The 13,076-nt window shown below is 40.7% G+C and overlaps 1 protein-coding gene across 2 annotated transcripts in view; it reads left to right on the top strand.

The window, feature by feature from the left end:
- LOC127649170 (dihydropyrimidine dehydrogenase [NADP(+)]) overlaps positions 1-13,076 on the top strand; it is a 293,316-nt gene that overhangs the window by 103,094 nt on the left and 177,146 nt on the right. For both annotated transcript variants that reach the window (XM_052134143.1, XM_052134142.1), the window contains 2 exons: positions 173-357; positions 4,489-4,704. In XM_052134143.1, coding sequence (XP_051990103.1) covers positions 173-357; positions 4,489-4,704 — 401 coding nt within the window. The remainder of the gene's footprint in view (positions 1-172; positions 358-4,488; positions 4,705-13,076) is intronic.

Below are 13,076 nucleotides of genomic sequence, written 5' to 3'. Positions count from 1 at the left end.
TCGAAAACTGGTTTTAAAGTCTAATTAAATGTAGTCTTAGATCTTTGAACCCCACTGTGTACATTGGTTCTATACCAGTCTGTCCTGCCCAGTCATAGTCATAATCAAGACATTGTCATTTAGTTTTTGTACCTAGCCTCTCTGAACTGTGTGACGCTGTGTATTGGAACAGTGAAAAAGGCCATGGAACCAATGAAGCTGAATGGATGGGGGACACCTGAGGTGAACAGCGAAACCATGCAAACCAGTGAACCCTGGGTGTTTGCCGGCGGAGACATTGCAGGATTGGCCAACACCACTGTAGAGTCTGTCAACGATGGCAAACAAGCTTCCTGGCACATCCACAAGTACATCCAGGTGGGATCTCACTCTGCAATTGGACGTCTTGCACAACATGCTTAGTGTTTGGCCGTAGTTGTGTCGCTCTGAAAGCATGCTTCACATTATGTGTCAGTGCCAGCAATTTTCAGCATTAGCGCAGCACTCAAAGTTTTAAACTAACATTTTTTTATTGCTGGGGCATTATTCCATGGAGACTTTTCTCTCATGGTTTGACATCTTGAGTGCTTTTTGGCTTATGCACTCAGAGAAGTTTTTTTATTCCCTCATTTTTAAAGTAGAAGACTATCTTCTGTGATTTCGCACTAAGGCCTAAGTAGCGGCATAAAGAGAAGGTTCATGCAGAAGTTAATCACTAATGCAACTGTGGCCAGAAGAAGTCACACTGGAGTGTTTGTTCAACTAATCCATTTCCTTCCCAAAAACCAATCTGTAATTTTGGACTACACTGAAAGAGCTGGTCAAATATTTGCTAATGGGTTCAGCAGTTCAAGATCACATAAAGCATTGGAATATAAGATCACAGTTGTTGAGGTGTTGTTTAATTTTTGGTTTTAGGGGGTGTGTTTAAGTTTGGATTTTAAGAAGGATTTTCTCGTTCAGTTTACTTGCTTATCTTTTTGTTTTATCTTTCTAAAAGTGTTTCTTCATAAGTATACTCAACAGAACACAAAAGGAGACAAGTCATTATACCTAAACAGAGAGGATCCAATACAGTTGCAGGCACACGTATGAGATTAGGCAATGTTTCTTAAGCAAGAATGTACTAGAGGCAGTGCTATACTGTGAACAGTGTTGTCTAAATTACTCAAAATAAGTATGGTAATCCACTACAAATGACTAATTACTAATATAAAATGTAATCAGATTATTTTACTGAGTAATTAGTCACAAAGAAATCACAAAAGTAATCATCAATTATTTTACTATTAAGTTATTTTCTTTTTCACTTTTCCTAGAAAAGTTTTGGTCAATGGGTGGGTTGCACCAATAAGGATTAAATTAAGCAGAGTTTAGAGCTAATCCAGGGTTTGTTATCCAAATTATATTGTAATTTGTTGCATCACTTAATTTTAAATAAGGTTTAACAAATCAGAGATTAAACATTTAACCCGTGATTAAAACCGCCAACTGCGATTAGGTCAGTTTTTATTTATACCACCTCAGCTGCAAGTTTTAAGTTAATCCCTAACTGAGATTTAAATAAGAGTTTAAAGTATTGGAGCAACAGGATTAAAGTTCATTCAGATTTACCGTAACATTTAAATCAGGATCAAATTGATGGTTAAAATGTAACCCTGATTATTTTTAAATAAGGTTTAAAGTTTGGTGCTTGACAATAATGAGGGCAACCCACCCAAAATGTTTTAATTCCTCCACATTTGTTATCGGACACCCTTCAGCTGTCACAGAAATGCTAACAGACGTACATATGAAATCACATTTGAAATGTATTATACAGTGGGTACGGAAAGTATTCAGACCCCCTTAAATTTTTCACTCTTTGTTATATTGCAGCCATTTCCTAAAATCATTTAAGTTCATATTTTTCCTCATTGTTGTACACACAGCAACCCATATTGACAGAAAAACACAGAATTGTTGACATTTTTGCACATTTATTAAAAAAGAAAAACTGAAATATCACATGGTCCTAAGTATTCAGACCCTTTGTTCAGTATTTAGTAGAAGCACCCTTTTGATCTAATACAGCCATGAGTCTTTTTGGGAAAGATGCAACAAGTTTTTCACATCTGGATTTGGGTATCCTCTGCCATTCCTCCTTGCAGATCCTCTCCAGTTCTGTCAGGTTGGATGGTAAACGTTGGTGGACAGCCATTTTCAGGTCTCTCCAGAGATGCTCAATTGGGTTTAAGTCAGGGCTCTGGCTGGGGCATTCAAGAACAGTCAGGAGTTGTTGTGAAGCCACTCCTTTGTTATTTTAGCGGTGTGCTTAGGGTCATTGTCTTGTTGGAAGGTGAACCTTCGGCCCAGTCTGAGGTCCAGAGCACTCTGGAGAAGGTTTTCGTCCAGGATATCCCTGTACTTGGCCGCATTCATCTTTCCCTCAATTGCAACCAGTCGTCCTGTCCCTGCAGCTGAAAAACACCCCCACAGCATGATGCTGCCACCACCATGCTTCACTGTTGACTGTATTGGACAGGTGATGAGCAGTGCCTGGTTTTCTCCACACATACCGCTTAGAATTAAGGCTAAAAAATTATATCTTGGACTCATCAGACCAGAGAATCTTATTTATCACCATCTTGGAGTCCTTCAGGTGTTTTTTAGCAAACTCCATGCAGGCTTTCATGTGTCTTGCACTGAGGAGAGGCTTCCGTCGGGCCACTCTGCCATAAAGCCCCGACTGGTGGATGGCTGCAGTGATGGTTGACTTACTACAACTTTCTCCCATCTCCCGACTGCATCTCTGGAGCTCAGCCACAGTGATCTTTGGGTTCTTCTTTACCACTCTCACCAAGGCTCTTCTCCCCCGATAGCTCAGTTTGGCCGGACGGCCAGCTCTAGGAAGGGTTCTGGTCGTCCCAAACGTCTTCCATTTAAGGATTATGGAGGCCACTGTGCTCTTATGAACCTTAAGGGCAGCAGAAATTTTTTTGTAACCTTGGCCAGATCTGTGCCTTGCCACAATTCTGTCTCTGAGCTCTTCAGGCAGTTCCTTTGACCTCATGATTCTCATTTGCTCTGACATGCACTGTGAGCTGTAAGGTCTTATATAGACAGGTGTGTGGCTTTCCTAATCAAGTCCAATCAGTATAATCAAACACAGCTGGACTCAATTGAAGGTGTAGAACCATCTCAAGGATGATCAGAAGAAATGGACAGCACCTGAGTTAAATATATGAGTGTCACAGCAAAGGGTCTGAATACTTAGGACCATGTGATTTTTCAGTTTTTCTTTTTTAATAAATGTGCAAAAATGTCAACAATTCTGTGTTTTTCTGTCAATATGGGGTGCTGTGTGTACAATAATGAGGAAAAAAAATGAACTTAAATGATTTTAGCAAATGGCTGCAATATAACAAAGAGTGAAAAATGTAAGGGGGTCTGAATAATTTCCGTACCCACTGTACATATTACTTTAGTGCATGTAATGTACTTAAAAGTAACTACTTTAATTTAAATTCAGTAACTGTAATCTGATTACAAGAAATTACAATGCAATGCATTACATTATGTTTATCTATTTATTTTGTAATTGGATACACCCAACAATGATTGTGAATGGCATTACTAGACTCGACGTGAAGCTGAATGAAAATAAGTAGCTGTATTCACAATTGATGAAGTTGCGGTTTAGAAAACAAATGCTGAGCGGCAACACTTCCAGGTTCTTTTGGCATTGGAGAAAAGAACTGCTTTCAAAGGGTGTTGCATTGAAATTGAGCTGAAAATGCTCAAAGTTTGATAGGTTCATAGAGATTTGGACTTCTTTTAATTTCCATCAGGATCGGTGGATCAGGACAAACTCAGGATTTTACATAAATTATGATATTTCACAGATCACCTTCTGCTCTAATAAAGACCCAATTACCCTGCAGTTGCTGATGGTAGATTTGAACTTTTCAAGAAGCAATCACGCAAACTTGGCTGATTTTGAATTTCCAAAGTGTAACAGCTGTGACCAGTTTAAGGCCAGTTATGATCTAACTGTGATCTTGTATGAATAAGATCATCATGGTAGATCTAATGGGATGAACAAATAGACAAACAAATGTTTATTCAAAAGTATTTTAAGTAAAATCCTAAAATGCCATCCCTCCGCTACAATATATATATTCCCTGACAGTAAACAGTAACAGAACGTTGATATGCAAAAAATGATTAAAACACTGCTATTGATCAGTCAGCATCCAGGAACGTAAATATCCATTGCGTATCACTGTGAAGTTTAAATGTATACACAGTGTGTTCAATAAATACATAAAACCTTTTATTTCATTATTATTTGGGTGTTATTTGTTTAAGCTGACTATTGTCTGTCTATTGTTGTGTCTTAGTTTAGGATCAGACCAAAATAAGGTTTCACATACTTTTTCACTGCAAGTGTATGTTCATATTCAGTTTTTCTATGTGTCTGCATTGCGAACACATCAAATTAGCATGCACCGTGTGTTTTCTTTTCAGTCCCTTCATGGTAGCACAGTAAGCGCCTCTTCCAAACTGCCCCTTTTCCACTGCGCAATCGATACAGTAGACATCAGCGTTGAGATGTGTGGGATTACGTTCCCAAACCCGTTTGGACTGGCCAGTGCTCCCCCGACAACCAGTGCAGCCATGATCCGCAGGGCCTTCGAGCAGGGCTGGGGCTTCGCCCTCACCAAGACCTTTGGCCTGGACAAGGTACATTTACAGAACACAAGCAGATGTGTGGGAAAGTCAACATGCAGCATGCCATAGGCTTTACATGCACTTATGGATTTGGATAGAGTGTTTGTGTGGGAAGTGTACACTGCATCTGATTTTCTAAAGCATCTGAAGTTTCTGCACAACATCATAGAAACTGAAACCTTGGCAAAAATCCCTGAAAGGTCAGAAGCATATGAAAGCTCCAGCACTGGTCAGTGCTAACAAAAATGTAAGCCTTTCCAGCTTGTAAAACAGCTCAAATCACACACACACACACATATGCACACACTAACACCAGCCATAATGAGCCACATTCTGGTAGCTTAAAACACCACGGGAAATCCAACAGCCCTCCCATTAGGCAGCCATGCATCTGCCTTGTTAGCAATGTAACAGTTGTTCATGACAGGAGGTAAAAAATAAATAAATAAAAAAAACACGAAACAGGCATGAGTTGTTTATTGAACTCCAGCAGAAAAGCTTTTTGTTTTAATTTACGTTCTAATTCAAGTGATAGGAAAATTAGCAGCCCTGATTAGTGGAGCTAGAAATGGAAGTAGAATTAACAAAGAGAGAAAAGAAAGGAGAAGAAAGGCAGAGCACAGGGTTTAAGTTGAAATTGATTGTCAATTTCACAAGATATTTCGAAAGCAAATTACAACTTTTCAGGGACATCAAAGGAAAAAGTAGCGAGGCTCTGAACATTTTCAAAGAGAGAAATTTGAAGGATCACTCTTAAAAACAGTATTCAAGTTGTGTCTGGAATATGGTCATTTTGTGACAGTTATTGCTCTGCAACTCTCATGTGACCGTTTCATCTAACTCACTTCATTGGATACCCTGCCCACGTCGACAGCGAGTACTAGAATGAAGTTAAAGGGATAGTTCACCCAAAAATTCAAATGATTTCATCACCATTCGCTTCCAATGTTTGGAAAAAGTCACTAACATTCTGCTTAACATCTCTTTTTGTGTTCCAACAAATAAAGAAACTCTATGAATTGGAGGTAACTAAATGGTGACAAAGTTTACATTTTTGGGTGCACTATCCCTTTAATAATTGTTGCAGAGAAATGAATAAATTAATCAATAAATTGAGTTAATATTGCTCTTCACATGCTGGGAGTACTCCCTCTCTCTCCTTTTCTCTTTCCCAGGCAGGATAAAGCAACCCCCCTGTGTCAACATGTTCTCTGTGCCTCTATGCAGTCATTAGAACTTGGGGACTTCTTTGTAAAATACTCTTCTCCTGCATTGAGCTGAAACTAAGGCCCCATTTTCACCTTACATTAACATGTGTTTCATATACGGATAGTATCTGTACATTCTTTAGCTGGATTACATTTACATCTTGCATTCAAATGTGTCTCTACTGTGATCGGATGGAGATTCTATCAAAGCTAACCACGGAAAATGGAAAAAGCTATTCACTGTTCATATTACACAAAGTGTCTTTGCTGAATATTAAATATTCTCTCTTAAATGTATTTAGTAATGCATTCCAATACATCACATAAAAAGTAGCTTATTTAGAATACAATAAATATTTTAGAATACATATACTGGTATATATATATATATATATATATATATATATATATATATATATATATATATAAGGCAAGGTGCAATTTGATGAATTATGTGTGATATTTCATTATTATCTGATCTGAACTGCCACATATCCACTATTAGTATCTAAGTAAATCTAAACACTCTGCTAGCTATTTGTCAGCAAAGTTCATGAACTTAGCACAACCTTGATTTCTTTAAATTATATGTAGATTTGGATGCTGATGTTTTTCTTTATTGAAGGCAGAAGGCAGATTGTTGTCAACTACAATATATCGTCCACTTTCCAACAAGAACAATGCTGCATGTACCTCCAAGATCAAAATCACCTAGCTGTGACATTGTAGCTACCAAGCAGGGTTGTTTGTGAATGTTCAAAATGGCATTTTTTATGTTTTTAATGATTATTTGTATTTTAATCTTCTTCTAAACCCCTTATTTGATTGGACAGACACATATTAATGCGTTTTGACACAATTCATTTTATATAAAAGGCAAATTAATCATATTTCCGAGATGATAACTGGATGCCACTTGCATAAATTAAACATGCATTATAATGAGGTCTGTAACATCAGTGTAGTATCTGAATGAGTAAACTAGGCTTACTTCCATATCAAGACTTATTTATTCTTAGTTTTTTCTATTACTTTTATTTCAGTTAGGACAACTCTCTGAGATAGATTAAAGATTTATATTGTTTATAATGACAGTGAAGTAATCTTAGTCATGGCAGACTAGAACTATGCATGCTGCTGCTGTTGCTTGACATGGGTCAATGTGCTGCTGCTGTTGGCATAAAAACATGATGCAGCTGAGACAGAAGAGACAAGCTGCTACTACTGTCCCAAGATAAAGCTCCCTGTAAAGCAGATATAGATGGGTGATGCTGGGGAGGTAGAATGATAACATTACACGTACTGCACTTCTGTGGCCATTTCCTGGTATTTTTTTTTGTGAATGACTTTGTATGATATGTTAAATGTATTTACACAGCAATTACAATCACGGGATTTCATGTACAAAAACATGGTAACGATTGGAACTTAGAATAGGAGTCAAAGAGACAAATTTGTGTCGTTTGTCACTGCCGGCATTGTGAAACAACATCAACGGTTAAAGACACTTACAACTTGATTAATTGATTACAGCAGCAGCCAATCATGTGCTTGCAATCACGGTCCAACCAAAGCAGATTGCTTGATTGGTTATAGCTTGCTAGGCTACTACAGCGCATACAGAGTAAGAAGCGGCACTCGTGAAACTTCTCATTCATAAACGAACTGAATGACCTGTTACCTATACCAATCAACTGAATGAGAGGGGTTTGTTGTTCGTTCATTTCAGCATTGGCATGTGAGTCCATAGGTGGAAATCTCGGGGGGGTCAGGACCCCCCCATTTGAGGGTTATCCCCCCCTAAAATATGTGTATTGTAAATAATATAATGATATATTCTTAAAATAATTGTTTAAGAAATAAAATAATACTAATTCAAACGGGGCAACAACAAAAAACCCCTTGGTTTCCCCTTCAAAAAAGCTCCAATAAATATTTAAAAACTGTCCAAATTTATTAAGAGATAAAGCAATATAGCAATCCCATGCACTTCTAGTAACCCAGATTTCGGAAGTCTGCTGCATCCTTCATAACCAAGCACTCAGAACCAACCCACAAGAATGGGTATTGTGCCATGCAAATTGAGTTTAGCACAATTTTTTTTGTGCTATTCATCATTTTCAGAATTCCTTTAGTGACCCTGTTGATGAGACCAGCTTACAAGACCGCAATGGTTTGGGCTGCTTAGTTTTGGTCTTAGGCTGGTCTAGCTGGTGGACAACTATGTATGGTCTTTCTGGTGAAGCTGGTTAACCAAGATAGTCTTGTTGCTTAAGCTAGAGAAAAAGACTGGTATTGCCAGCAACAGTACCACCACCAGCATGCAATTCATATATAGGACTGATTGGTGTTAAGATCTCTGGTGGATCAGAACCTCCAGGCCCAATTAGCTTTTAAATCTTCTCCATGTGAGAGACTTCACACAGTGTCACACTCTTACGCCATGGTGCTGCTACAGGAAGGCAGCAAGGAAGTGGCACGCCCACCTTTCAGAGCGCCGGACGGATAAGGAGCCATCACTCAGGCAGAGCTGTGCTAATTGTACACGAGAATGAATGATGGCTGCTATTGTTCTTTTATACGAGCTTGATTGCCTATTACTCCTGTTCTAGAGCTCACATGAGAGGTATCCTTAGCCGTCGGATCAGCTGCTCGGAGATGATGTTAATGCCGGTTGATTTTTCATGGATTTCATTTTGCCCCTGCCGAGTCATGATCAATTTTAAAGTTAGCAAGAAAGGAGGTGAGCCGGATTTCCGCGTGTGCGGGTAATACATTTCCCTCTCGCTGACACATTCATCATAACATCGTCTAGGCCGCTTCTGACAAAGCTCACCAGCTATACAACCACTTTCCCCTCCACTGATTCAGCCAGTTGTTATGGATTGGATTGGAGTGCTGAGACAGTGCTCGCTCACTTCCTGCATGAGAAATCAGCCCTTCCCCTGCTGTTTAAATCACATTCAATCATTGTCATAGCTCAGACAGGAGCTTATCACACCTCAGCTTTAAAACACACCACTCCAGGCTATGAGACTTTAATATCTGCAGTGTAAAACTGGAACGGCAGAGCAGATGAGATTCACATTGCCTAATTGGCCTCTAATTGTGTTGTGATTTGCCCAATTAAGTTAGCATTTATAAAGGTGGGTGTGAGCGCATTTGTGTTCTTTCCTGTCCACTCCCAGTGCAGTTTGAGTTTGATTGACCGATCTGTTTCTGATTGGCAGACATTTCAGATAAGTTCTCATTAAATATGTAACTCATAATGACATGCACATGTCTGACAAGGCTCTAATTTAAAGAACAGTGTCAGGGGTTGAATATAATTTGGTAGGTTGATTTTAATTTTAGTGTTTCTAAGAGTGTGCCTGTACTGCATGTATTGTACTGTATTGCAAATCTCTGACAAATAGTCAACTTCAAAAGTTGAATCTCATTTCCCTTTTGGTAATATGAGTTGTTTTTTTATATGTTGCAGGTTAGGTTTCTCAACTCAACTTTATGTGTATGGAACATATAAAAAACAGACTTGAACAAAGTGCTTCACAATTTTAAAAACATATGGTAAACAGTTTGGAAATTACCACAAAGCACATATACCAACATTAAAAAACTCCACTAATAAAAGACAAGATAGACACACTGCATGCATTTCAGAGCATATGTCCTCAAATTCAAATTTCAGACTCCCTAACGACAGAGACAAACGATATGAATGGAAAGATTATTCCATAGATTAGGGGCAACTGCAGGGAATGTCATATCACTCTTTGATTTTTGCCTGGACAGAGCAGCATTTGGTTTGTAGATCTCAAAGGCCTTGAAGAAGTATCAAGGCTTAATATATATATAATGTAACAAAGATACTGAGTGTGTAACAACAAATAATAAGATCTTAAAATCAATCCTGTACTGAACTGCAACCTGTGATGGTAGGATAAAACAAGTGTAATTTGTGGCCTTTTTCTACTCCCAGTTAGTAGCCTGGCTGCGGGATTTTGCAAAAGCTGCTGACATGGGGGAGTGGTTGAGTGCTGACTTATGAATGGAGAGTGAGATCAGGAAATGAGGAAGGTAAGGATCATCACCTGGCAATGATTGTCTCTAACAGCTGTTTGTCATTGCAGTGAAAGTTTTAAGGGCGAGCCAGATGCCACTGAAGCAGGGAGAGTTACAATACATAAACAGAAGAGACTGTGCTGAACTATTTCTGAAAATTGTGATTTTGACTTTGTCACACGACCATATACACAAGTGCAACAGTAGGTGAAAGTCTTGTGTGCAGTTCCGAGCAACATAGCAGTCATGACAGTAACGAGACATATACCAATATTCAATAAACAACATATTTACACATAATTAATCAACACAATAATAATATACAATGTACAGTAAACAATACACACAATATAGAATGTACATACTACAAAAATAAAAAGTATTTAAAAAAAAATATATGCTGTAGTTGTATTGTGGAGAATATAATTATGACAGTCCAGTGTGAGATAATAGATTAATAAAGTGCAGTGCTGGTGTATATTGATCATGAGAGATCAAGTGATCAGAAGTCTGATTGCTTGGGGGAAGAAGCTGTCATGTAGTCAGCTGGTGCGGGTTCTGATGCTGCGATACCACCTGCCTGATGGTAGCAGTGAGAGCAGCCCATGACTCAGCTGGCTGGAGTCTCTGATGATCCTCCAAGCTTTTTTCACACACCGCCTGCTAGATATGTACTGGAGGGATGGAAGCTCACCTCCGATGATGGCAGTTCGCACCACCCTTTGCAGGTCTTCGTGTCGTGGGCGGTGCTATTGCCGTACCAGGCAGTGATGCAGCCAGTCAGGATGCTCCCTACAGTGCTGGTGTAGAACCGTATGATGATGTTGTGGTTCATTCCAAACTTCCTCAGCTGTCTCAGGAAGAGGCGGCGCTGGTGAGCCTTCTTCACAACGGCCTCAGTGGGGACGGACCATGTGAGTTCCTCAGTGATGTGGACAACGAGGAACTTGATGCAGTTGACTCTCTCCACTGGTGCTCCATTAATGGTGATGGGGCTGTGTTCTCTGTCTTTCCTCCTGAAGTCCACTACAAGCTCCTTGGTCTTACTGACGTTGAGGGAGAGGTTGTGCTCCTGACACCAGCATGTCAGAGTGTGCACCTCCTCTCTGTAGGCCGTTTCATCATTGTCAGTGATCAGACCTACCACCGTCGTATCGTCAGCAAACTTAATGATGGCTTTGGAGCTATGTGTTGCCACACAGTCATCTGTGTATAGGAATACAGGAGTGGGCTGAGAACACAGCCCTGTGGGGCTCCAGTGTTGAGGGTCAGTGATGAGATGTTGCTGCCCATTTTAATCACCTGACATCTGTCTGACAGGAAGTCCAGGATCCAGCTGCAAAGTGAGCTGTTTAAGCCCAGAGCCCGGAGTTTCACATCAAGCTTGGAGGGCACTATGGTGTTGAATGCTGAGATGTAGTCTACAAACAGCATTCTCACATATGTGTTCCTTTTTCCAAATGGGATAGAGCAGTGTGTATTGTAGATGCAATGGCATCATCAGTGGAGCGGTTGTGATCTCTGATTAGCCTCTCAAAGCATTTGCCGATGATGGGGGTCAGAGCAACAGGACGCAAGTCATTTAAACAAGTGATTTTTGATTGCTTTTGTACAGGCACAATGGTGGACGTTTTGAAGCATGTGGGGACTACAGACAGGGAGAGGGACAGGTTGAAAATCTCCATAAAATCACCAGCCAGTTGGTTCGCGCACGCTCTGGTGACATGGCCCGGAATGCCGTCTGGACCCGTGGCTTTACGGATGTTCACCCGTCAGAAGGATCGGGTTACATCCGCAACAGAGACGGAGAGTGAACCATCCTCCGTAGCGTCGGCCACGAGTGGTCTCCGCGAGGGCAGTGTTCTTTTCCTCGAAACGAGCATAACATTTATTAAGCTCATCCAGGAGAGAGGCAGGGGTGTTCACAGCAGAGTTTTTATTCCCTTTCTAGTATGTGATGATGTTAATTCCCTGCCACATACTTTGGTGGTGTTGAACTGTCCTTCAATTTTGTGCCTGTACTGGCGTTTTGCTGCTCTGATAGTGTTACGGAGGGCATAACTGGCTTGTTTATGCTCCTCCGCATTCCCGGAATTAAATGCGGAGGTCCACGCATTAAGTGCCGTGCGAACATCGCCTTTAACCCATGATTTCTGTTTGGGATAGATCTGTATTGTTTTGGTCGGAACAACGTCCTCTACGCACTTCCGATGAAACCTGTTACGCTATCAGCGTAAACCTTGATGTCATTATCAGAGGTGGACCGGAACATCTCCCAGTCCACGTGATCAAAACTTGTAGTATAGAGTCTGATTAGTCCGACCAGCACTGGATCATTCTGAGGGTGGGTGCATCCTGTTTCAGTTTCTGCCTGTAAGCGGGCAGAAGCAGAACGGAAGAGTGGTCTGATTTGCTAAATGGTGTGCGGGGTAGGGATTTGTAGCCATCCCGGAAAGGAGAATAGCAATGATCCAAAACCCGGTCCCCCGTGTAATGAAGCTGATGTGTTGGTGGTATTTTGGTGCGATTGTTTTAAAATTGGCTTTGTTAAAGTCCCCGGTAACAATGAACGCTTCCTCAGGGCGCACGGATTCCTGCTCACTTATACTCCCATACAGTTCCTTGAGTGCCCGGTCTGTGTCTGCTTGTGGGGGGATGTACACAGCAGTGATGTCAGAATGGTTGACACAGAAGCATGAGAAATTCCCGATTAGGAGAGCAAAAGACTTGATAAAATGTACGTTCCTCTGATCACACCATGATTTGTTGATCATAAAACATACACCACCACCTCTGCTTTTACCTGAGAGGTCTTTTGCTCTTTCCGCTCGGTGTATGTAGAAACCCGCAGGTACGATGGCAGAGTCTGGAATCTCCGCAGACACCCAGATTTCCATAAGGCAGATAACGCAGCAGTCCCTCGTCTCTCGTTTGAAAGAGATCCACGCTCTCAGCTCACAGAGCTTATTGGAGCAGTTTATAGCTCAACTTCTGAGAGGGATGGCAGAGTGGGTCCAGTGCCACCGTCACACTAAACGGCCATCCAGCTAGGACCACATGGCAGCGTATTCAGGAGCCGGCGAGCCCCAAGATCCTTCTCTCTCTCTCTCATTC

This window comes from Xyrauchen texanus, chromosome 9 (assembly GCF_025860055.1).
Source record: "Xyrauchen texanus isolate HMW12.3.18 chromosome 9, RBS_HiC_50CHRs, whole genome shotgun sequence".
NCBI lineage: Eukaryota > Metazoa > Chordata > Actinopteri > Cypriniformes > Catostomidae > Xyrauchen > Xyrauchen texanus.
The sequence above is the reverse complement of the archived record's forward strand: the minus strand, read 5'-3'. Positions and strand labels throughout refer to the sequence as shown.